At 45.1% G+C, this 26869-nt stretch overlaps 1 protein-coding gene across 1 annotated transcript; it reads left to right on the top strand.

The window, feature by feature from the left end:
* The first annotated feature begins 282 nt into the window (after positions 1-282).
* On the top strand, positions 283-24090 carry mrm3a (mitochondrial rRNA methyltransferase 3a). The gene is made up of 6 exons (XM_048612756.1): positions 283-560; positions 1419-1663; positions 3801-3968; positions 7692-8744; positions 23154-23211; positions 24067-24090. The coding sequence occupies exons 1-4, from the start codon at positions 289-291 to the stop codon at positions 8231-8233; spliced, it is 1227 nt and encodes a 408-aa protein (XP_048468713.1). The 5' UTR covers positions 283-288; the 3' UTR covers positions 8234-8744; positions 23154-23211; positions 24067-24090.
* Positions 24091-26869: the final 2779 nt, after the last annotated feature.

Genomic DNA, 26869 nt, shown 5'->3' with positions numbered 1-26869 from the left:
AGGTGACACTTTAGGTCAGACAATGCATGTTAGGTATGAGGCCTTGCTTAGAATCTGTTTGTGTTTTAATTTGGAGTCAGACTGGTTTTATTTCTAAAGTAGGAATTTATAAAACGCCACAAAGACTGACTGTCTCTATCTAAAGTGTGTGTTTTGAACTGGTTCTGGGAAGGAGCTGCCAGACTTGGATAGGTCATGTGACCCAAGGTAACCAACAGAGGTCACCTGACTCTCTGGGGAGGGGTTGCTACATGGCCGCGCAGGCGCACTGGCGCCCGGCTGGCTGTCATGGCGGCGCTCAGGAACAGCGTGCGCCGGTGGGGAGCTGCTTTGATCCCGGGGCCTCGGCAGCTCCGGGTCTGGAGGAGGAGGCCGGTTGAGGTTCTGTATCCCCAGAACGAGGAGGCCGCAGCCGCTGGCCGCGCCGGAGAGGATCGTAGTCGCCCGGTGACCAGGAACCCTGACCCGGCCCCGAGAGACCAGCCCCGGCCGCCCTTCGGCCCCTCTTCCCTGGACGGACTGTCGTACGAGAAGGCGTTTCCCGGCGATAAGCGGCTGGCGTAAGGAATAGCGTTGAGAATTACGCGAGGGGAGCCCGTAACCTGGAGTCTTTCCCCTTCAACCCCCACCCCATCCCTCCTCATAGCCTCTCCTGTTGGTACCAAAACTCCGTCACCCAGCACTAGCTCCTGGTCCTCCAACATCTTTTTTATTAATGACAAAAACAGAAATTGTAGGGAAAACGCATTCATGGTAGAAGAGTCTCTGGAGCCGAGGAAACAACTCTGCTTTCTCTCCATAGCTGTTGCCAGACCTGCTGAGTTGTCCCAACAAGTTTTTGTTTCTGATCCACACCTGCAATTCTTTTTTTTTCTCTCTGTTTTATCTTCAAATTTTTCCATGGTGTCATCCTTCCCTACCTCTGTAACCTTCTCCAGCCACACAACACTCCACGATTTCCACCATTCTGTAATTCTGGCCTCTTGGGCATCCCTGACTTAAATAGTCTCCTTTCTTTTTTTTCTTTCTCATGGAATGAGAGCACTACTGTCAAAGCATAAGTGTTGCCCTTGAAAAGCTGGAGCTGAATGGTCTTCTTGAACCAATGCATCTGTGTGGAGTAGCCTTTGGCTAATTGCTGTCAGCTCTGGTGTTTCCTTTCCCTCTGACTGTAAGAGGAGTTGATGACTTGGATCTTTGGTTCCCAAACACTCCATTTACTGAATGCTTATCAGTCTTGACTCTGGGTCTGCTGAAGGGTAAATAGAGAGTTATTGTTGTCATTAGGCAGCAACTGTATTTATTAGGCTATCACCAGTGAACACTGAACCTGATGGATTGCAGTTTCTCTGTCATAACCATTTGAAAGTTCCCTTTTCTCTGTTTAGAACTTAATTATCAGTCTCTCCTTCCGATAGAAAAGTTGTGATCCTCGCCAAGTCCAAGAAGTTCCGTGAACAGCACGGGAAGATCCTGGTGGAGGGTCGGCGATTAATAACCGATGCCTTGGGAGCTGGAGCACTGCTGCAGACTCTCTTCTTCAGTTCTGTGGAGAGCCTGAGGGAGCTGCCTCTGGAGAAACTGAAACATGTCAAGTTAATAAAGGTCAAGTTTGAAGAGATCAAGATGTGGTCTGACCTTGTAACTCCCCAGGGAGCAATAGGTAAGTTGCCAAAGTAATTTCTTTGGATGCCCATTTTATTGGTTGAGCCAAGGCTCTAAGAATAGTGTGGTGAAGGTGGTGTTTGGTACACCTGCCTTTCTCAGTGCTGAATGGTCATGTTGTGGCTGTACAGGACATTGGTTAGGCCATTTTTGGAATAGTGTGTTCAATTCTGGTCTCCCTGCTATAGGAAGGATGTTATGAAACTTGAAAGGCTTCAGAAAAGATTTACAAGGATTGTGCCCAGTTTGGAGGGTTTGAGCTATACGGTGGGACTGAATAGGCTGGGGCTTTTATTCTTGGAGTGTCGGAGACTGAGGGGGGACCTTATAGAAGTGTATAAAATCATGAGGGGCATGGATAGGATGAATAGTCAAGTTCCCCAAGTTGGTGAGTCCAAAACTAGAGGGCATAGGTTTAAGGCGAGAGCGAAAAGATATAAGGGACCGAATGGGCAACTTTTTATGCAGAGGGTGGTGCGTGTGTGGAATGAACTATCAGACGAAGTGATGGAGGCTGGTACAATTACAACATTATAAAAGGCGTCTGGATGGGTATATGAATAGGAAGGGTTTGGAGGGATATGGGCCAAATGCTGGCAAATGGGGCTAGATTAATTTAAGATATCTGGTCAGCATGGACAAGTTGGACCGAGGGGTCTGTTTCCATGCTGTACATCTCTAAGACGCTATGCTGGGGGTCTTGATCTGTTGACAAGTTGTGACGAAATAAAGAAACAGTGGTCTGGAAAAATTGCAGCAAAAAGCAACTTTCACATATTACATTGCTTTCAAATGTTCCAAAAGCAGGAGTTGTATCAAGTTGGGTGCATATAAGAAACAGAAATTCCTCTGCTGTCCCTAAAATCATGGCTGCTTTGTTACTGTAATCCTTAATTTCCAGCCTTTCCCCAAATACGCAGAAATCTATTGAACTTTTTTTTTGAATGTACTCGGTCTCACGGGATCCAAGCTGTATTAGAGAATTCCAAAGGCGTACAACCCTTTTGATGACATTCCTCCTTATCTCAGTCCAAAGTGGCCATCCTGTCCTTCTGGGGGTACCATGACCCAGTGTTCTCGTGTCTCTAACTACAGAAGCATTTTCTCAGCACCAATCCTGTTGAGCCTGTTGAGTTTTTGCACGTTCCAGTGAGATCTCCTCTTTCTCATCTGCAGGAAATGTAGGCTTGATTTGTTTAATTTTTCCTCATTTGGTTAATTCCCTTGCCTCAGGTGCGAGTTAAGTGATTGTTATCGCAGTCTCCTTAGCCAAGAACGTATTTCCTCGGGTCTGTTTGTGCACAGCCAGATTCCACAAAGCATTGAAATTTAATTATGATTTTCTCTTTCATTCCAACTTTTGATGGGAGATGGAGGGATGTGAACGCGATGACTCCTTGCTTTACATCAGGTGGTGTCTTGGCATCTTTAACCCACTGTGGAGCTCTACTTCAGACATTAATTTTCTCTGTGACGAACCGTATCTGTTGAATAGCAGGCTTTGAGCTACCACAGAGAGAGTGATCCTTGTTGAATAGCAGAGGGTAGGGTCCCCGTGCATGCGTGCTCTCCCACTGGGGCCTTACACACTTGCAGAGAGACACAATCAATGTCACCCCTTAGTGAGGCATGTCCCCTGTGCGGACTGGTGATGGACTCATCACTGTACACTCAGCAAATGAGGAGGCTCCTGTATTCACTAAATGATGACCTCTGAGACAAAAGTAGATTTTTTTTTTATTAACTCGTGGGACATGGGTGGTTGAGTCAGCATTTATTGCCTGTATCAGAGATAGTAGGAACTGCAGATGAAGGGTCTAGGCCCGAAATGTCAGCCCTCCTGCTCCTATGATGCTGCTTGGCCTGCTGTGTTCATCCAGCCCTGCACCTTGTTGTCTCTCATTTATTGCCTGTACCTAGGTGGTTATGAGCTGCCTTGTGGCCCTGTCCTTGCGTGGTAGAGAAATTGCAGTAACAGCTTTTGAGTTGTCAGGTTGTGCGAGCAGCTGGGATGGTATGCAGCGGGTTAGGGGTGTGTGCTGTTGATGGTAAAGCCACCTGGGAGGAATCGGCTAGTGGAACCCGAGTGTGTTTTAAATTGTGAATTAATCTCTCGGTCCTGTTGTTCCTGATAGGAATTTTTGTCAGACCAGATCGCTCCAAGATGAAATATCCGGCAGTTCAGCAGGAGCACACCATACCCCTCTTCCTCATTGGTGACAATATCCGAGATCCAGGAAACTTGGGAACAATATTACGATCTGCGGCAGCTGCAGGCTGTAGCAAGGTCTTGTTGACGAAAGGTAAGCCTTATCTGTGTTTCCTTTTTTTTCAATTGTTATAAGCCCATGCTTCCATATCTTCCTCCACTTCCTCGAATGTGATTCACATAGAGTTAAGCAGCAGTTTTATCTCTTGGTTGTGAGACTGCTCTCCCCACACAAACTAAAATAATCATGGCCAGAATCTTGCTCCACTTAGCCCTGTCTTCAGTGAATATTCACACGTTTAACATTTCCCACTAGGCTCTACTTGCTGTGAAATGAGGAATGGGGGAAACCCCAGATTGCTTCTGGTTTGAAGTGGATTTTGTTTTTGAAATCATTCACGGGATGAGGATGTCACTGGCTAGGCAGCATTTATTGCCAACCCCTAATTGCCCAGAGGGCAGTTCAGAGTCAACCACATTGCTGTGAGTCTGGAGTCACGTGTAGGCCAGACCAGGTAAGGATGGCAGTTTCCTTTTCTAAAGGGCTTTAGTGAACCCAGATGGGTTTTTCTGACAATGGATTCATGGTCATCATTAGACTGTTTATTCCAAATTTTGTATTGAATTCAAATTCCACCATCTTCCAGGACCCCAGAACGTTACCTGGGTCTCCAGATTAATGGTCCAATGATAATACCACTAGCCCATCGTCTCCCATGTGTAATTTGGGGGTACTGAGCCCAATTGGAATGCCATACACTGACATCCATCTTCACCCAGATCAACTAGCTCCATGTCGAGGGTGATTCAAACAGGAAGGGATTGTACCAGGAGAGCAGAAGCCAATGGTTTAAGTTCTCCGCCACCTAGTTTGGAGCAAGTTTGGGTTGTCCCCTAATGATCAGCAAAAAATTGCCACTTAATGTGGTTTCTCACTGAGCTGTTATTGGGGAACTGTTTTCAACTTGCATTCAGCAGCAAATTCCCAGATGGTAGCCCTAGGAAAAGTGATAATTTTCTTCAGAACAGGATAAGGGGTGTTGCTGTTGCCTGACCTGCTGGGTATCTCCAGTATTTTCTGTTTTTATTTTAGATTTCTAGCATTTTACTTCCGCACTTTGACCCCTCCAAAGGACTAAAATAAAGGGTGTGGGGAGAATGCAGGAACAGGGTTGAGTTGTTGATCTACAAGATGCCTGTCCTTCATGCCTGTCTCTCCAACCTCGCGCTCTTTCTGTAGTTTTGTGTAAATGCTGATTCATTCCCTTCCCTGAAGGACATTTATGAATGAGTTCAGTTTTAATGATACTCCAGCAATTTCCCCAAGCTTTGCCTCCATAGGCCAGCACAGTGGCTCAGTGATTAGCACTGCTGCCTTACAGCGCCAGGGACCCACATTCGATTCCACCCTCGGTTGCTCCGGTTTCCCCTCTCAGTCCAAAGATGTGCCGGGTAGGCGGATCGGCCATGCTAAATTGTCCCGTAGTGTCCAGGGCTGTTTAGGTTATTTGGACTAGATGTGGGGAAATTCAGGGGTAGGGGAATGAGTTGGCGTGGGATGCTCTTTGGAGGGGCGGTGTGGACTTGTTGGGCCAAATGGCCTGTCTCCATACTGTAGGGTTTCTATGATTTAGAACATAGAACAGTACAGGCCCTTTGGCCCACGATGTTGTGCCAACCTATTATCCTACAGCACATTTTTCAGTTCCATCATTGGTAGCTTCTTGTGGAGGTAAAACATAGCAGCAATGTCTTTCTTACTGGGGTTTTTAAAAAATCAGTAGAATGTCCTGAGGCATCTAATAGGACTGTAATTAAACTGACACATGAGCTACACAATGTGTTAACAGGACTTGTGACCAAATGCTTAGCCGTAACGAAGGAGGTGACTGAGCATCCTAAAGGAGAGAGGACAGAATCCAGATGCTAGTGTTAGAGTGTTGCACAAATTTCAACAGGCATTGTAGGTCCCAAGGTCAAATGTAAAGCAGAGATTCTTCTGTCCTGCCCCTAAGAGAAATGATTTCTTCAGGGCCATGATGTTCTGTGATATTAATGTCTGACCCAAGTTATTCTGTGTGAGATGAATGCTGCTCAGTGTATGTTGGCCAACTGCCTTTCACTTCTACTTTGCTGTAGAAGAGGGTTTTGGTGCACATGTCTGAATGGGATGGCACAGTGGCTCAGTGTTAGTACCGCTGCCTCCTAGTGCCAGGGACCTGGGTTCAATCCACCCTTGGGCAGCTGTGCAGACTCTATACAGACATTCTCCCCATGTCTGCGTGGGTTTCCTCCAGGTGCTCCTGTTTCCTCCCACAATCCAAATACGTGTAGGCTACGTGGGTTAGCGATGGGAAATGCAGGTTTACAGGGAGAGGATGGAGGGAGTGGGTCTGTGTGAGATGCTCTTTGGAGGGCTGGTGTGGACGTGATGGGCTGAATGGCCTGCGCCTACAGTGTAGGGATTCTACGATTTGGTGAAGAAAAGTAAACTCTCACCCAGTGCGGTATTAGAGAATGGAATGCACTACCTGGAAATGTGGTGGGGTATTCAATATGGCATCGGTTGGTTGTTTGGATACAAATGGTGTTTGGAGAAATTGGGAAGAGGCAAAGGAATGGTACTAGGTAACAGACCTGCATTTCTGAGATTCTTCAACATCTGAACTAGATTTTGTAGGAGAGGTCGAAGTGTAGCACAGATCAGCAGAGCAGAATGCTTACTGTGCATGACACGGGGGTGGGAGATGGTCCTGCTGCAGGGGCAGGGTGAGTGGTTAACATGGGGAGCTTAACAGCCAGTGAGCAATCAGGATGATCTGGCAATTGTGGACATAGCAGATGATGGGCTTAAACAGACTGCCTCACCTTGGACATTGTAGGGGTACTTGGATCGAGGTGAGAGGCCCACATTTCCAGGCAGTGCATTCCATTTCTTAACTTTGTAAACTGTAAAGTTGAGTTTCCACCCCCCCCCCCTCAGAATCATAGGTTCCCTACAGTTTAGGAGGAGGCTATTCAGCCCATCCTGATCCTCAAGAGCATCCCACTCAGACCCACCCTATCCCTGTAACCCTGCATTTCCCATGGCTAACCCACCTAGCCTGCACATCCCTGAACACTGGGGCAATTTATCATGGCCAATCCACCCAACCTGCACATCTTTGGACTGTGGGAGGAAACTGGAGCACCCGGAGGAAACCCACGCAGACACGGCGGGAATGTGAAACTCCACACAGACAGTCGCCTGAGGCTGGAATCAAACCCGGGTCCCTGGTGCTGTGAGGCAGCAGTGCTAACCATTGAACCACCATGCCGCCGTCACATCACTTTAAATCTGTGCTCTCCCGTTCTGATTTTCTTTTATGAGCCAGAACATTTTTATCCCTGTCTGCTCTAGCCAGCCCGCTCCGGATGTTGAGAACCTCCACTAAATCTCCTCTCAGCCGCCTTCACCTTCTCTCCAGGGAGAGCAGTCCCCACTTCTTCAATCAGAGATAGTAAGAACTGCAGATGCTGGAGTTAGAGATAACCCAGTGTGGAGCTGGAGGGACACAGCAGGCCAGGCAGAAATTTCTGAAGAAGGGTCCCGACCCGAAACATCAGCTTTCCTGCTCCTCCGATGCTGCCTGGCCTGCTGTGTTCATCCAGCTCTACACTGTTATCCCCCACTTCTTCAATCTATCCTCCATAGCTGAAACGTCTCATCGCCACAACCGTTCTGGTGAGTCACTTCTGCACTGTCCCTCTGATGCATTGGAGAAGAAAGACCCTTTAGCAGCTAAAGTGTGTGCCTTGTTGTTTCTCCGCCCTGCAGGCTGCGTGGATGTGTGGGAACCCAAAGTGCTCCGAGCTGGTATGGGTGCGCACTTCCGCATCCCCGTCATTTCCAATCTGGAGTGGGGAGTCATCCCGAACTACCTGAGCGGCAGCACCCAGGTTCATGTTGCTGACTCCTCACAGGGTGGGGCTGACCGTTATGTGCCCCCCCCTGACCTGGGTGCAGTCGGTAACCGGAGCTGGGGGCAGACCGAATACCAGGAGAGTGACAGCGAGGACGAAGAGAGTGTGTTTCCACTGTCGCTGCCTAAAGTGGGGGCTCGGTGTTACTCCCAGCACTGGGCTCGGGAGGTGACTGCAATTGTGATTGGTGGTGAGACATATGGACTCAGCCTTGAAGCCCTCTCCTTAGCTGAGCAGACAGGAGGACAGCGCTTATATATCCCCATGGTTCCTGGTATGGACAGCCTTAACTCTGCGATGGCAGCGAGCGTGTTACTGTTCGAAGGCAGGAGACAGCTCCTGGCCCAGGTGACAGCAACCAAACAGGACCACGGACCTAGTAGCGGGGTTGTTTAAATCAGCGTAAGAACGTTCTGACTGTGGGGCCAACGTTCCAGCTTTGCTCCATACTGCAATGAACCCGTTCATTTGGGAGCAGAACTGAGGCCTGTGGGTCTGCATGAGGCTGGCTATTTAAAATCAACGTTACACCTACAAGGCTTCAAGTTCATTCATTGCACAAGAACAACTTTGGAATGTTTTCAGAGACTTGAAACACACTGTGCTAATCGAAATGTGTGGATTCAGGTTAGCTAGTGCCATGCAATGCAAGTGTTCCACCTTTTTTACACTGTATACAATCGCTACCTTCCCCATTCGGATAAATCCTCCCCAATCTTTCTGTTGTTTGAAGTTTTTAGCTCTGGCACTCATCAGGACACATGCAAGAAGCCAATTTTTTTTTTTTTTTCCCTTTATTCATTCACAGGATGAGGGCATTGCTGGCTAGGCAATATTTATTGCCCAGAGGGCAGTTCAGAGTCAACCACATTGCTGTGGGTCTGGAGTCACATGTAGGCCAGACCAGGTAAGGATGGCAGTTTCCTTCCCTAAAGGGCATTAGTGAACCAGATGGGTTTTTCCAACAATCAGCAATGGATTCATGATCATCATTAGATTCTTAATTCCAGATATTTATTGAAATCAAATTCCACCATCTGCCGTGGCAAGATTCGAACCCAGGTCCCCCAGAACATTATCTGGTCTCTGGATTAACAGTCCAGCAATAATTCCACTATGCCATCACCACCTCTGGTCACACTTCAAATGGTCACAGCACTTGATCCTGTCCAAAAGCATTGCATTTGTTCTGATGATTGCAAGATACAAAAGTTCTTCAGTGTGTCCCTTCAGCAATATATCCTGCACCCACAGCTACCAGTAACTTCTTAAATGACTCCTGGATGTTCACTTTCACTGCCCCTAGGGTTGTCCATTTTGAACGATGCCAAATCTGGTTTAAATTTAAAGCACTTCTGTAGTGGATGTTTGGTGATCTTATTTAGGGTCAAGCTCACATTGTTTGCAGATTCTTTTCTGGTACAAAAGGCCTTTCAGTCCATCTTGTTTGCGATCAGTCACACTTGAGAGCATGCGTTTCCAGGCAACAGTGCAACCTGACAACTGACTGTTTCCTGCATCACCGTGTGTCCCAGAGTAAACGATAAGATCGGCACACTATCGGAAAGATGTGATTGCTGTAGAGTGGGCGCAGAGATTTACATGGATGATGCCTCATGAATTTTGGTAATGGGGTGAGATTGGACAGGCTGCGGTTGTTTTTCTTGGAGCAGAGGGGAATTAATTCAGATGTACCAAAAAAAGTGATATTTAATGGATGACCAGTTCCTTCTCCTGCAGTTGAAGGATGTGTAATCCAGAGGGTAAGATTTTGAGGGGAAACATTTTTCATCCAAGAATGGGGTAGGTGGGGGCTCCTGAAAGGCTGATTATATTTTTAAAAAATACTTTGGTATGTGCTCGAAGTGCCTCATTTTGCATTGGGTGAGGTTGGATTAGCTACTTGTAGCGTAGTGTCAATGTGGATGTGCCGAAAGGCCTCTTTTGCACTGTGTGTAAACTTTCATGATTCCAGTTGCAGCTCCCACCTTGGTTGTACTGTTTGTACCACTGTCTACAATAAACTAGTAAAACACCGCGCATTGCTGGAAATCAAAACCAGGCACAGCAACTCCACTACTGAGATGTAGGTCACTGCTGCCCAAAACCTTTTCCTGCTGTCATCCTGTTTGTAGAATCCCTGCAGTACGGGAACAGGCCATTCAGCCCATTGAATCCACATTGACCCTCCGAAGAGCATCCCACCCAGACCCATCCCCTACCCTCTCCCTGCATTTCCCATGGCTAACCCATCTAGCCTGCCCATCTTTGGACTGTGGGAGGAAACTGGAGCTTCTGGAGGGAACCCACTTGGACACTGGAAAAACATGCAGACTGCACACACAGTCATCCCAAGGGTGGGATCAAACCTGGGTCCTTGGTGCAATAGGGCAGCTGTGCTAGCCACTGTGCGACTCTGTTTCAAGGCTTTGAAAGTGCCACATCACTTCAGAGAGAACTGCGGGGACGAGGAGGGGGATTCCAGGAGGGTAGAGCTCTGAGAGCCTTCAAAATAAAAGTGGTGTTTTACAGGGACCTCACTGCCAGTAACGCTCAGTCAAGTCTGTATTGCAGCTGTTGCTAACCTGGACCCCGAATCTCTGCGTGGGATCCCCCGACTCACCCACTGTTTAGGAAGCCCTGTCGCCTATCCCTTATGTCCTTGGGTGCTCTTTCATCCAGGTCAGTCTATTCCAAAACAAGTCTCATCAGCGGTCACCATCAATCCATCTATCATTCCTGCACGTTCAGCTCATTTTTATTATTTTATGTCTAGAAGTGCTATCCCACACAACTCCGCAACCTTCCCACCACCAAGTCACCAATTTTAAAACTACTAACCGCTACCAGTAACCACCCATTGAGTAAATCAAATATTCATGGAACAATGTGAACCATCAAACTGAGGGTTTGGGGGGCAGTGGGAAAAGACTAAATCAAAATGGAGTTGGAGGGGTTTAAATAAAGTGCTGTATTGCCTGGTGCCCACTTCTCTCTAAAGGTATCAAGAGCAATTCAGGTTCTTCTTAACCAGATATCGCTGTTTCTCAGATTGTGTTAGTGGATTTGACTCTGTTTCTGACTGGAGTAGCGTTGTACTACTTCGAACTCTGTGATGACTCGAAGCAAAAAGAATTGCTGCTCTCATCAGCGTGAGTAGATTTTAACGGTCTGAAGCATTGGAAAGCTTCACCCAGCGGGAAAGAGCAAAAATAAACTCTTGATCCAAAATTTTGTTAAAGGTCTCCGTTGTAAATATTTGAAGTAAAAAAACAAAATATTGGCAATCTGACATTAGAGTGCTTGAGAAACGCAGCAGGTCCTGACAGCATCTGCGGACGGTGAAACTGTCAACGTTTCGAGTCCAGTATTGACTACTGTTTATAACTGGGAAATGTTTCCCTTGTCTGAGTTCCCTTTAGATCCAAGAATATTGAGGAAATATGATAAAGGTGCTCAAAATGATTGATTTTGCACGGAATAAATGAGGACGTACTGTTTCTGGTGCTGAAATGGTTAATAACCAGAGGGAACACATCTGAAGTGATTGAAGAGCAATGAAGTGAGGAAAATGTTAATCCATTCACAGGATAGAAGTAGCGTTGGTTGAACCAGTGCATATTCACCGTCCCTAGTTGACCTAGAAAAGGTGGTGGTGAGCTGCTTTCGTAAACCACTACAGTCCTTGGGATGTAAGTAGACCCATAATACTATTAGGGAGGAAGTTTCAGTATTTTGACCCAGCGACAGCGAAGGAACGGCGATATATTTCCATGTCAGGATGGTGAGTGGCTTGGAGGGTAACTTTCAGCAGGTGGTGTTCCCATGTACCTGTTGGCCCTTATCCTTCTAGATGATGGATTTTTGGAAAATGTTATCAAGCATTTGAGCTGTTGCGGTGCATCCTGTAGACGGTACATGAAGCTATTGTTGGAAGTGGGCTCAGTTGTAGCTTTCCACAGGGAATAGGATGAAAATGACAGACATAGGAGGAAAGAGCAAGGGTTTGAGGTTAATTGGATAGCTCTTTATAAGAAGTAGTGCAGGCATATGGGCTGATTGTCCTGCACCTATTTTCAGAATTTCAGACTCTGCACTTCCATAACTCGTCACTGGATGTTGCTGTATCAAATGGTTGCTGTAAGATATCAAGGCTGGTGTTTCTGATTATAGCCACGTGGTGGTGCTCAGATCTGCACAGCTCATGTCAGGTAGGAGTTGAGCCCTAAGGAACAAGGGAGAACAAAATCAGGAGAAATTTCTTCAGGGAACATCTGGATACATCTACCTCAGTGGGCTCAAACGCATTGAGTATATTCGAGACTTGGATTGATAGTGGGAGTTTTTTTTTTTTGGCAGGTTAGTGAAATTGATATGAATCAGCCGTGATCTTTGAGGGAGATGAGGCTCAGGATTGTACAGTTGAATCCTATTCTATTTTACTGAAGTCTGCAGTAGGAATGCTGCTTTCTGATTTCTCACTTTGCTGAGTGGCGTATCTTCCAACAGGGAAGTCTAGGGATGTGGCTGGGCTGACAGAGAATTGGGAGGTCCCTGATTCCATGCTGGGGTTAGCCATGTTCTTTGTTGAATGGCAGACCAGGCTTCATGGTTCCAATGGCCTGCTCCTGCTCAAAGTTCTTCAGTCACAAGGAAGTAACTGCAGGGTCTCGAACCTATAAGCTGGTCAGGCTAAGGGTGTGCTGCGCAGTCAGGGGTACCTTTCTCGGATGTGCAAATAGACTTTAGGTGGAGCCTGGGTTCAAGACTCATCTGCTGCAGAGGTGTGTAGGAACATCTCTGAACAGGTCGATGTGAAAATGCCAAGGTGTTGGAGTAGGCCATTTGGCCCATCAAACCTGCACTGCCTTTTGATCCAGTCATGGTAATCCTCTACTGCAACTCCACCATGCCACAGGATTTTCACATTTAAATATTTATGCGCATTAATGGATACCATGGCATTATTAGCTCCCCTGTGTCCTGGAAGTCCCTCAATCTGGTCCTTAGATCACTGAGGTTAACATGCCCTTGTTGCAAGTAACACTGGGTACTTCTGAGTTATCTCTCGTACAACAGTGACTTCGCTGGCAATAATGTCCTTTTGAAGTGCTTTAGAATCCTGAAGGTAAGAAGAGGCTCTATATAAATGCACATTCAATTATCGGGATAGACTGTTTGGGCAGCGAGATAGAAAATCAGCTGCATCAAGGAATAGGCCATTCAGCCCCTCAAGCCATGGCTGAAGAGACCATAGCTGATCTGGGACCAAGCTCCGTGCACACAGCATTGCCCCACATCTCCAATGGCTAGCAACATTGTCAGTGATCTCGGTTTGAAAATTAAGTCATCTTTGGTGAGCGATAACTTCCAACTTACCCCACCCTCTGTGCGGAAATGTTTCCCAGTTGTGTTCTCAAAGGGCAGGTTGTCAATTGCTAACATCCCTCACTAATGGGAATAATTTCTCTCTATCAACCCTTCTGTTTCCCTTAAGTTGAAACTTACAATTAAATAATTCCTCAACTTTCTATATGCTACCCTACTTTGTGTGATTACTCCCCATAATTTAGCCCTTGCAATCTAATTATCCTAAGACATGTTTTTGATTTTGGTTTGATTTATTATTGCTACATGTACAGGACATTGGTGAGGTCTCTTCTTGAGTAATGGTGACCAGAACTGGTCACCCTGTTTTAGGAAGGATATTATTAAGCTGTATGACGCTATGTAACTAGATACAGTGAAAAGTTTTTTGTTTTGTGTACGGTGCAGACTGATCATACCATTCAAAGTGCATTAGGCTAATAGAATGGAGCGAGGAACACAATTTTACGGCTGTAGAGAAGGCACACCAGGAGCGAGATCAGCATTAAATTTAAAATTTGAGGGGTCCATTCAGAAGTCTGATAACAGCAAGGAAGAAGCTGTTTTTGAATCTGTTGCCACATATGCTACCCTTCATTATCCAAGGCCAGTGTGGTTTTCCCAAGGTGCAGTGCTCTCCTACCGTACGCAGTTCTGTGCGTGGGCTGGTTATAATATGACTCCGACCTCCTTGCATTCTATCTCTAGATATATAAAGCCCAACCCTCTGTTAGCGTTTTCATTATTTTCTGTATCTGTCCATGACAGTTCAATGCTCTGTGTATCTGGACCAACAAAGCTTTAGATCTTTTTACTGTTCTACCATTTAGGAAGTAACCTGTCCTATCCTTTAAAATCCAAAATGGATCTCCACCTCGGAGATTGAGAGATGGCCTTATAGAGGTTTATAAAATAATGAGGGGTACAGATAGAGTTAATGGTAGCTGTGTTTTCCCTAGGATGGGGGATTTCAAGACTAAGGGGCACGTTTTTAGAGGAGAGATTTAAAAAGGTCATGAGGGGCAAATTTTTTGTACAAAGTGTGGTTTGTGTGTGGAATGAGTTCCAGAGGAAGTGGTGGATGCAGGTACAGTTACAATGTTTAAAGGACATTTAGATAAGTACATGGATAGGAAATGTTTGGAGGGATATGGGCTAGAAAAAGGCAGGTGGGACCAGTTTGGTTTGGGATTATGGTCAACATGGACTGGTTGGACCGAAAGGTCTGTTTCTGTGCTACATAACTCTATGACGCTGCCTATATGAAGTCACTGGATCACTGATCCAGAATTCTAAACTCTGGGGAGCATGCGTTCAAATCCTAATACAGCACTTGATGGAGCTTCAATTCAGTTGACAATTCTGGAATTGAAATGTAGTGTCATGAATGGTGGTCATTGCTAAGTAACATCAATTGATAGAAAAACATTTTATTTTCTTCCTTTTTAAGGAAAGATATCTGCTGTCCTTAGCTGGCCTGGCCTACATGCAAACCCACAGCAATGTGATTTGACTGTTAACTACTTTTTTAAATGACTTCATTTCCCTAGAAGTGATTTAGCTGATGAGGTATGGGTTACAAATGTTGGCCTTATCAGTGGTCCCATGAAAGACTAAAAGGCTTTGTGCACTGAAGAGGTGATAATGAAAGATTATTGATCAGGCTGTGTTAAAGCTGAAGCTGCTGCAGGGCTGGTCTCTAAAGATGTGAGTGTGAGACCTGCGAGAGAGGAGGTGTTACCAAGCCTTATTACAGCTAACGGAGATGGTAATAAATGCAATAGCAGTGAGAGAACATCTGGAAACTCTCAAGCTGAAAATGAGCAGAGTAAGTATTTTAAAAAAATTGAGAGTTTTGGCAAGATGACACAGGTTTGCAAAGGCAATAAAATCTGTAGTAAGAGGATGTTTTACAGGTGTCTCTTTTTGAAATGCTGAAGGAATTTGTCCCTCCTAATGAATACAGAGTTGAATTGGACAGAATCAGTGAATGAGACGATGAGACTACCTGCTGCAGATAAGTTGAAAATGTCAAACTTGCATTCATCTGTCGAGGAATTGAGTTGGAAAACGGGGAGCTTGGGTTAAAATTTAGACCGCGCTTGGAATTTCTGTGCAGTTCTGGGCTTCATAATTATGAAAATGATCTAGGCACACTGGGGGAGCAAATGAAAAAGCATTTTTTTTTCCAAAGGTGAGATCAGACTGGGAGGAGAGGGGTGAGATTTAACCAGCAGGTGCTGGTGCTCCTTAGAAAGCTAAAGACTGAGGGGGGTGACCTGCTCAAGATCTCTAACAGAATGAATGGGTTTGATTGGGTAGACGTACATGAAGTTCATACTCTGACACGTTGCTTTTGGGCAACAATGTTGGAGGGAATGGATGTGGTGCCAGTCAAGTGGGCTGCTTTGTCCTGGATGGTGTCAAGCTTCTTGGAGCTGCATCTCTCCAGGCAACTGAAGAGCATTTCATCACATTCCTGATGTGTGCCTTGTAGATGGTGGACAGGCTTTGGGGTTGGGATCAGGAGGTGAGTTACTTGCTGCATGATTACCAGTCTCTGCCCTGCTCTTGGAGCCACTGCATTTACATGGCAAGTCCAGTTGAGGTTCTGGTCAAGGGTAACCCCGGGTCGTGGACAGTGGGGCATTCAGCAATGGCAACGCCATTATCCCACAGAAAGTGCTATGCCAAGCTTCTCGGTTTGTGGGAGAGATGGAATTGAATTACATAACAGAATGGTGGAAAGCAAGAAGGAATGGCAGCAACAACTTGGATTTACCAACCAGCATCAGAAAGATACTACACGCCCCGACACACTCATCACACTACCCTACATCAGGAACATGTCGGAACTCACCACAAGACTCCTACGACCGCTGGGCATCAGAGTGGCACACAAGCCCACATCAAACCTACGATAACTGCTCACCTGAACTAAAGACCCACTCCCTGCCATGGACAGGACCAATGTCATTTACAAGATCCCCTGCAGAGACTGTGAGAAACACTACATCGGACAAACAGGAAGGAAACTAACAACAAGAGTACATGAACACCAACTGGCTACAAAAAGACACGACCAATACTCACTCATCTCAATCCACATGGACAAGGAGAACCACGATTTCGACTGGGGCAACACCAAGATCCTGGGACAGGCTAGGCAGAGACAGGCACGAGAATTCCTAGAAGCATGGCACTCCATGAAGCATGCTATTAAACACATTGAACTCGACCCCATATACATTCCACTACGGAGGAAACCCGGAAGTAGGGCAATCCATCTCAACGGACCCCAGAGTTTAAAAACCAGGCGGGAAAGCACACCGACGCTTCATCGGAGGCTGCACTGAGGATGTTACCAAGCACGGTAACGAAACGTCTGCAGAACAACAAACCAGCTCAGCGAGCCAACCAACCTCAACACCCTTAAAGTAGCTAACCACCCCAAGGTGCTTATCAGGAACATTCGCTAAAAGAGCTTGACACGAAGGCCAGACAGCAGACCATACACTGGGTCACGGATGCAAGTTTTAAGCAGTGCTATCAATGAGGAGAACAATGCCAAGAGTTTTGGGAGAGCTTAGACATCAGGAGACCTGGCTGCTCAGGTGCTGGTGGAGGTCAGATTTGGAACATTGCACAGCCATAGGAGATTAGGGACATCACAGGGCAAAGCTGTAGGAGATGATTCAGATATGAGAATTTTAAAATGCTAGTCAGCAACGTTCCCCTCCTCCTACTGGAAGATGTTGCACCCAGAATTGGTTTCTCCTCCTTCAAAAGTGACATGATATTATTTAGAGAGAGTTGAATGATAGCCTAGCACCTCAATGCCAGAACTTGAGCCAGGTTCATGGATAAAATTTCGTTGCACTTCAGTTACACTGTACAGCAGCAGTGGCTAGGAGCTTGCAGAATGCAGAAAGTAGCTATGTGTTTCATGCTGATGATTGCAGTCAGTATAACTCCTGACCACATTAGCCTAGAAATCTCATGGACCTCAGTAAAAGGGTTTGTGACAGCGGCTTCAAAATAATCAGGGCTCTAATAAGCTGTGACATTCATTTAGGGCTTGTCACTTAACTGAAGTATTTTTTTTTAAAAAAGGAGCATTTCATAGAATCTTGCCCCCCGTGAGGTCATTCAGCCCATCAGAGAATCTTATAGCAGCCCTGGAAGGAGTGGGTGTGTATCATCACCCCCTAGTAACGATATTTTGATGTACCTTTTGATAGTTTTCTCGAGGTTCTGCTTACCTCACTCATCATTTCCTATCATTCAGGAAGCCATTCAGCCCATTGCAGCAGTACCAGCGCCACCCAAAGGCAAATAACGCAACTACAGAATGTGAAAGGAAGGGACAATACAACACAGAAGGAGGCCATTTAGACCATCAGGGCCTATGCTGGCCCCTTGAAACTTCCAATTTGTCCCCCTTCTACTTTTAGCCCGTAGCCTTGCTTTTTTTTTCTTTTGCTTTTTGATTGTATATGCAGTTGACCTTTGCTTTTAAAAAAGATACTATTGAACTTGCTTTCAGGCACCGCATTCCAGAGCACAATAACTTGCTGAGTTTGAAACCAAAATTCTCCTCTTTCAGTTCTTTTGCCAATTATCTTAACTTGGGGGTCCTGTGAATAGAAGCAGCATCTCCCAAACCGTTCTCTCCAAGGCTTTCAGAAATGGGAGCACTCACCATCTTTCTAAAGAAGTGCCGTCTTTTTATTGACAGCAAGGTAGTTTTCAGGTTTGATTCTAATGAACAATGCATCCCAGTGAGAGCAGCAGGCACTCCTTTTAGAGTAGGAGGGGCAGGGTAATACGGTGGAAGATTTATTGAAACATGTCGCAGCACTGTCAGAGTGACAAATGTTGTCTCTGGCACAGCAGCGGGATGGTGGACTTGTTATGAGCAGGCCGACGTACACTTGCACATCACGCCTCATCAGCTAACAACATTAGAGACTGCGGGCAAAACGCTAAGCAAAGCTTCCTCATTTGGTGCGTCAGCAGAGACCCAGCAGTGAGCGTTTCAGTCGACCAGCATCAAAAATCTGTCTCATGAAGAGAAACCCAGGAGATAGCCCACATTCTGAATCCCTCGTTCAGTTTGACCCAGCACACAGCCTGACTCTCCAATAAGTTTTACACACAACAACGGGTTAAATATTTCTTAAATACAAAGTAAAAATACATCTGAGCACTTGCTTTCAAAAGGGGAAACAAGGTAAATACTTCAATGGGCCATCTGGTTTTTTTTTGTGTTGTAGACCTCTATGGCTGTGATCTGAAAAGGATAAAGAGAAGGATGCTATAGTGGCTCAGTGGTTAGCACTACTGCCTTACAATGCTCAGGATCTGGGTTCAATTCCACTCTTAGGTGACTGTCTGTTTGGAGTTTGCATCTTGTCCAGTTTCCTATCACAGTCCAAAGATAGGTGAAGTGGATTGGCCATGCTAAATTGCCCTGTAATGTGCAGGCAAGATGGGTTAGCCATGGGAATTACAGGGATAGGGTGTTGGAGTGGGTCTAGGTGGGATGGTGTTCAGAGAGGGTTGGTGTAGATGGGCCAAATGCCCTGCTTCCACACTGTAGGGATTCTATGATTCTTGAAATATTGATGCAGTTCTCAGTAAAGATAAGGGAGAGTTGAGACTAATTGGATAGCTCTTTCAAACAGGAGAATGATGGGTTCAATGGGTACTGCAAGATTCTATCAGTCATTTTGAATCCATTAAGAAATATTCATGTTGATTTTATGGTTCTTGCAGCTATGATCAGTGTTCATAATGTTGCAAAGGCAGTCACCAATCTCGAGTGAACATCAATAATCTGTTTGCATTAATTTAACTCCCTTTGCACTGTCAATGTGCTGTAGCAGTTCTCCAGCTGCTCCCTGGTGTCAGCAAACTACAACCAGAAACAAAATGTGGCTGTTCCAGCAGACACACACACACACACAGACATTCAATCACACAGACACAGACACACTCAATCACAGACACAGACACACACACACACATACAGGCAGACACACACGCTCTCACACAGACACACTCAATCACACACACAGACATAATGCTCACTTACACACACAGACACAGATGCACATAACTCATACTCTCACACACACACACCCCTCCAAAGAAAGAGAGAAGTGATCCACGCAGATGATTTTGAAGTAAAATAAGAACTAGGAGCAGGAGTAGGCCATCCAGCCCCTCGAGCCTGCTCCGCCATTCAATAAGATCATGGCTGATCTTTTCATGGACTCAGCTCCATTTACCCGCCCGCTCACCATAACTCTTAATTCCCTTTGCTGTTCAAAAATCTATCTTTGCTGTAAAACCATTCAACGAGGAAGCCTCAACTGCTTCACTGAGCAGGGAATTCCACAGATTCACAACCCTTTGGGTAAAGAAGTTCCTCTTTAACTCAGTCCTAAATCTCCATCCCCTCATTTTGAGGCTACGCCCCCTCTTCTAGTTTCACCCCCCCCCCCGTGGAAACAATCTCCCCGCTTGTACCTTTTATATTCCCTTCTCAATTTTATTTTTTTCTTTAAACTCCCCCCCCCCCCCCATTATTCTAAATTCCAATGAGTATAATCCCAATCTACTCGGTCTCTCCTCATAAGCCAACCCTCTCAACTCTGGAATCAACCTAGTGAACCTTCACTGCACCCCCACCAGTGCCAGTACATCCTTTCTCAAGTAAGGAGACCAAAACCGTACACAAAATAATTCTAATGAATTTTTATGTCCCCCTATCCTGCCTGTCAGCTTCTTGTGACACCCTGTCCATCCCTTGCAGATGTAGACATTGGGCTGTAGACTCAGATGTTTACAGTGGAGGTCATTTGGCCCATCATGCTCATGCTAGTCAACAAAGAGCTGATTACACTAACCCCATTTTCCAGCTATTGGCTCACAGCTCTGGAGGCTAAGGCAATGCAACTGCATACCTACATACTGCTTCAATGTTACAAGACTTTCTGACTCAACACCCACTCTGAGACAGTGATTTCCAGAGTCTCACCACCCTCTGAGTGAAAAGAAATTTTTTTTATTCATTCATTCACGGGACGAGGGTGTCGCTGGCTAGGCAGCATTTATTGCCCATCTCTAATTGCCCAGAGGGCAGTTAAAAGTCAACCACATTGCTGTGGGTGTGGAGTCACATGTAGTCCAGACCAGGTAAGGATGGCAGTTTCCTTCCTTAAAGGACGTTAGTGAACCAGATGGGTTTTTCCTGACAATTGACAATGGATTCACAGTCATCATTAGCTTCTTAATTCCAGATTTTTATTGAATTCAAATTCCACCATCTGCTGTGGCAGGATTTGAACCCAGGTCCCCAGAACATTATCTGGGTCTCTGGATAAACAGTCCAATGATAATACCACCAGGCCATCACCTTCCCATATTCTTAATTCTCCTTAACCCACCTTAGAATATCAACCCTTACATTAAATCTGTGCTTCCTGGTCATTTATCCCTCTACTAATGGATAAAGTGCCTTCCTATCCACCCTATCCATGTCCCTTATAACCTTACACACCTCCATTAGATCCTGTGTCAAACTCTACTGCTTCACGGAAAACAACCCCAGCCTTTCCAGTTTTTTTATCCAGCCCAGGCAGCATCCTGGTAAATCTCCTCCACACCCTCTCTATTACAATCATATACTGCACCGAGTTGTGGCCTAACCAATGTATTTTCCAATTCCAACTTAATCTCCTTGCTGTTGTATTCTGTGCCTCAGCTAATAAATGAAAGTATCCTGCATGCCTCCTTATCTACCTGCCCTGCTACCCTCAAGGATCTATGGATAGGTACACCAAAGTCCCTCTGATCTTTACAGAGCCCTATCCTTTGTAGTGTAATCCCTTGCCTTGTTAGCCCTCTCCAAAGGCATTATCTATCACTCTTGCAGGTTGAATTCCATTTGCCACTGCTCTGCCCTGTTGACCAGTCTATTGATATTGTCCTGCAGTTTATGGCTATAGTGTACAACACAAACAGCAAAGCCCCAGCATTGAACCCTGTGGAACCCCGTTGGAAACAGACTCTCAGCCACTGAAACATCCCTCTACTATCTCTCAATGCTTCCTGCTTCTTAAACAATTTTGGATCCAACATACAGCTGTGCCTTGGATCCCATGGTCTTTTACTTTCTTGACCAGTCTGCCATGAGAGATCTTATTAAAAGCCTTGCTAAAGTCCATGTAGCCCACAACAAATGCAATACCCTAGCCAACACTGTAGTCATCTCTTTAAAAAAATCAAAATTTGTCAAAAACAATCTTCACTTAACAAATCCATGCTGACTATCCCTGAATCATTTCCATGTATCTCCAAGTGCAGATATATTCACTCCCTCAGAATCCTTTCTAATAACCTGCCCACCACTGAGGTTAGAGTGACTGGACGGTAATTCTCTGGTCTATAATGTCGTCTGTTTTTTTTAAATGATGGGACAACATTAGCAGTCCTCCAGTCCTGTGGCACCTCGTCTGCGGCTGGAGAGGATTTTGAATAACTGCAAGTTTTCATATGCCTCCTTCAACAGCCTGGGATACATCACCTGCAGATCTATCCATTTTACCCAACAGTACCTCGTCTCACTCAATATTACTTTATTCTAATATTTCGCAGTCCCCGCTGTGATATTTCTACCCGCATCGAATTGTGGATCAGCGCAAGGTATTCATTGAGGATCTGTCCCCATCTTCCAGCTCCACACACTCCGTTACCCATGGTCCCTAGTGGACCCCACCCCACTCTTAGTTATTCTCTTGCTCCTTATCCATTTAAAGGACCATCTTGCATTTTCTTTCATTCTACTCACCAATGTTTGTTCATTGCTCTCCTAATGTTAATTTGCACCCTTTTTGCCCTCTTGCATAGGGTCATACAGCATGGAAGTAGACCCTTTCAGTCAAACCATAATCCCAAACTAAACTAATCCCACCTGCCTATTTTATATCATCTAGGTACCCTGCCTTGTTCTGTTGTTAGTGTCTGCTTTAAGCTTCTCTTTTTTTGTTTTTTTAATCCTGATCTCTATGTCCCTTGACATCCAGAGTTGCTGGTCTTGATCCTTTGTCTTTACAGGAACACTTTCACTGTTTTCTTGCTATTTTCTGCTTGAATGCATCCCGCTGCTCTGACACTATTTTAGCGCTCCCAGTCTGCTTATACCAATTCATATCTTAGTAAAATTAGTGTCAACGCAGTGTGGAGCTGGAGGAACACAACAGGTCAGGCAGCATCAGGGGAGCAGGAAAGTCGGCGTTTCAGGTCGGGACCCTTCATCAGGACTCCTATCTCCTATCCGCTATCTCTTCGTCAAATTAGCCTTCCCCAAGTTTAGAATGTTTACGCCATGCCCATCCTCATCCATTTCCATAACTATCCTAAATCTGAGTTATGGTCACTATCTCCAAAATGGTCCTACCTCATATGCTTTCCAATAAGACAATCCTTACTAATAAGTAGCTAACTCTAGGGGCATCATTTAGCACATTTGCACATTTATTTAGCTTCCATTTATACATTTATGTAACTTCCAAAGCGTCCCCACTGCATTTGTTGCCTCTTTTGGAGGAGAATGATGTACTTCCCTCTTGAGCTGGTCTCCCTGCAGCTTTAATATTAATTGGTCCGTATTTCTATGCATTAACTGTGAACAGAGCCAAGAAAATCTTCAAAATTGCTTTTTCTGCCATTCAGTACATGTGCTCATGTCCCAGTTGCCAGGTTTTCCTCAACACCTTGTGCCACTAGGTTTGTTTCAGCCTTAATATCCCCGTCAGGAGACACATTCTCCCTATATCTCCCCTACCTCTGTGAAAGTTGTCCCTTGTGTTGTGTACACTCCAAATTCACTCCAGCTTCGTCATTCTTGTTTTCTGATATCTTTTATTATCTTGTCTTCTAGTTTCATGGTGACTAAGAAATCCTGATCACATGGGCTTCAGCTCCTGGTGGTATTCTAGGTTTGTATTATATTTCTTGTCCTTGTTAAACTACACTCCCACCTATCTGCTCCTCCCACCTCACTGACCAATCCCCACCACTCCCGACCTGCACTCACCTACCCATCCACCTACCTTCCCCAGCCCCACCCTTCCTCTCTCTATTTATTTCTGAGCTCCATTCCCCCTCCCCGTTTCTGAAGAAGGGTCCCGACCCAAAACATCAACTTTCCTGCTCCTCAGATGCTGCCTGGCCTGCTGTGTTCATCCAGCTCCACACTGTGTTATCTATAACTCCAGCATTGGCAGTTCTTACTAGCTCTCTATTTCATGTTCTATTTCTTTCTGGGCTGCTCCAGTTTGACCTCCCCCTCTTATTAATAGGATTTCTTTCACAACTTATTTTCTAGGTGTACTTTCTCCCAGACCCACTGTTTGAGCTTACACTGCGTTTTCTTGCTTTCCATCTTTGTACTTCATGTTCCCAATCCATGGGCTGAATCTCCTGTCCTCATCCTATCCATCCATCCAGCTCTTATACTTCCCAGTGGCCTTCCGTGCTCTTACCTGTAATAGTCACACCTCTCCAATGATCAGCCCCTTCGGGTAAATATTTGACATTAGTCCCCATTTTTGTCTGTTGTTCTTTGTGACCAATGACCTCATGTTGACCAACAGAACGGATCTGTCCATCATCAGACAAACGGTCAATTGCAGCAATTTGATTCTCAAAGCTGTGCAGTGTTTGAGTACAAGAGGGAGCTGGGTTACTTTCTGTAGATCCTTTAGAATCTGCAGATTTGTAATCCATACCCAGCAACGTTGAAGTGTGTTCCCGATCAATCTATACCGTTGTTATTTTTCTGTCTTTTCCAGTAACCTTTCCTGGGCTTCTAGAAGACTTCTCTTATAATAAACCATATGTCCCAGATTGAAACTAGCTTCCAATAGCTTTACCTTGTGTAAGGACTGAAGACTGTTGATGATATTTGACAGCTGCATGAACTTGAATGAGTCCTGTGAACATTCCTGTATGTGCTGGTGTGTGTTTTTCTGTCACTGTTTTCTCTGTGCCTGGCTGTTTGTCACACTGTGTAAGAGAGAGTTTCATTCCAAGTCACTGGACTTCACCTCGGCTCGGAATCATGAATGGCGCCAGGAACGAACCTAAGCCTCCAGACCAGCCATCGATCGAGGGGTCCCCGATGGGCAGAAGGGCGTGAGGCTTGTCGCTTTTTCTTGTTTCTTTTCCATTTATTATTACCACTTTAATCATTATTATTACTTAATAAACATTCATATTTAAGCAAATTTCTGTTGTCGAGCCTTCTCTTATCTACATTTAACCAAATCTGAAAAGAACCGCGTGGGCATATTCCGTGATCCAAGACACCTTGCCAAAATTTTAAACAATTCATCTGTTTTACTGCAGGGTTCCTTTTACATAACTCATTGCTAAAAGGGGTTTCTGCTGCTATATTCGTGACTATTACGATAGCATTCAAACACATGTCTCTAAATTCATCTTTCAGAAATTCTCTCCCATTGTTAGCAAGATATATTGTTGACAGTTCAAATCTGGTCCATATTCACTTTTCCATTACCTTATCCACAGTTATTCTCACATCTTTACTATGTATTATTATCAACTGACAAAATCTGGTTTCTAAACTGACAAAATGTGAAACTATTTTCTTTTTTATCCCATAACTTTACTTTGTTATTTTTAATATTCAATTTCATCTGTCCTTTCTTCAATGATGCTAACAATAAGGGTATTTCATTGGACCATGTGTCCGTGCTAATAAAATGATTTATTCTGCCTGTTTTGTAAGGTATGATCATTCTTTTCAAAGCTTTCAGTGTGTAATCTTACCCATGTTTGAAAATGGGTGGAACTCTCAAATTCCTTAACATCATCGGAATATTTATTATTTAGAGAATCTAGATAGTATTTTAGCCAGTCTATTCCACACTCATAAATGGGCATCCAGGAATATGACAACTGAAGAACTCCACTACTGATTTGTTGCTTTTTCCTCTTTTCTTTTCCATTTATTATTACCGCCATAATCGTTATTATTACTGGACAGAATATTTCTTGTGACCAATGCATTGCTCTCTCTCTTTGATCAGTCCCTCCAGCACCTTCCTCCATGTCATATTTAGTTTTGGATACTTTATTATAGCTTTGGGGACAGTTCATGGTGAAATCTGAAATATTAACTGACTACACCCTGAGAGTTTCTGCCTCCACCTGGTCCAGCCCAGGGTGATGGTCTCCCAGGAGCTAATGCCAATGTGGTATTCAGTCCATCAAATCACATCGACAGAGTCGCCTTTACAGCACAGTGTCTTTGGGTTGTGTGCCAAGGGTCCTGTGTAAATGTCAATCTTTCTTCCCTACACAGTGTTGTTAATTTATAGGACACTGTTACCTAGGACGGTGAATGTGGGCATTGTTGGTAAGGATTAGCAGGGTAGGACTGTGGGCTCAAAGGGATTCCACTATCAATTAGCAGAGTGAGCACAAACTCAATTGGAGCATTTAGGAAGAGGGTTAGTCTGACTCCTGTTTCTATCATGGCAACAGCTTGCAGTGAAAACAATACTGAACGCTGTCAGTCTGACTTTACTGCACAGATGAATACCCTTATTCTAAACATGTCCTTGCTGGTTTCAATGAGAATTCCACAACTGCATAGCTCATTGCTCCAATTTAGACCGTCAGGCATATTTTTGGCGTGCGTGGCCAGCAAAAGAGAGAATCGATGATGGAATGAAAAGCTAGCTTGCCTAAACAGGCTGAACATTTTTCCGAAACTGGGTGGCATTATTCCACAGCACATGTTCAGGCCTGGTTATCAGGTTTTTAACGAATAAACACTGTCTCTCTCTGTGTGGTTCACTCAATTAACATACAATCAGAGGCAATATTTGATACAACTAGAGGAAGCTTGTGACTGAACTACCCAGACAGCTGGTTATCTGAATGTCTTGCATGCCATACAATATAAGGTGCATGCTCACTGGCTCTGTGGGATTTATGGGATACTGTATGTGTACATTCCCTTCTCTGATCATTTCCCTGCCCCTCCTGACTCTATCACGCATTGAGTTACAACAGCTTAATGCTGAGGTGTGGGGTCAGGGGTGGAGTGGTCAGAAAAGGAGGCAATTCCTGCATTTTGAAGATTGGGGTTGATTTAGTTCATTTGGCTGGGCAGCTACTTGGCTTATTACCAACAACATGGGTTCAATTCCCACACTGGCTGAGGTTACCATGAAGGCCTCTCCTTCTCAACCTCTCCCCTCGCCTGAAGCATGGTAACCCTCAAGTTAAACCACCACCAGTCATCTCTCTCTAATGAGAGGGAAACACTACAGCTACTTCATGTTTACCTCCTGGGACGTTCTGCCTGTGTACCCAAAGATCTGTGGGTCAAGAATCGCCTGGTCACTCACACAATGACAGACAGTCCTGAGTAAAAGTCATTTGCTAATTGTGGGGTAGCTGAAGATCAAAGCTGACTTTAGACCTTCTGTGATAACAAGGTGTAGAGCTGGAAGAACACAGCAGGCCAAGCAGCATCATAGGAGCAGGAAGGCTGATGTTTCGGGCCTAGACCCTTCCCGAAACGTCAGCCTTCCTGCTCCTATGATGCTGCTTGGCCTGCTG

This window comes from Rhincodon typus, chromosome 26, assembly GCF_021869965.1.
Source record: "Rhincodon typus isolate 14 chromosome 26, sRhiTyp1.1, whole genome shotgun sequence".
Classification (NCBI taxonomy): Eukaryota; Metazoa; Chordata; class Chondrichthyes; order Orectolobiformes; family Rhincodontidae; genus Rhincodon; species Rhincodon typus.
The sequence above is the reverse complement of the archived record's forward strand: the minus strand, read 5'-3'. Positions and strand labels throughout refer to the sequence as shown.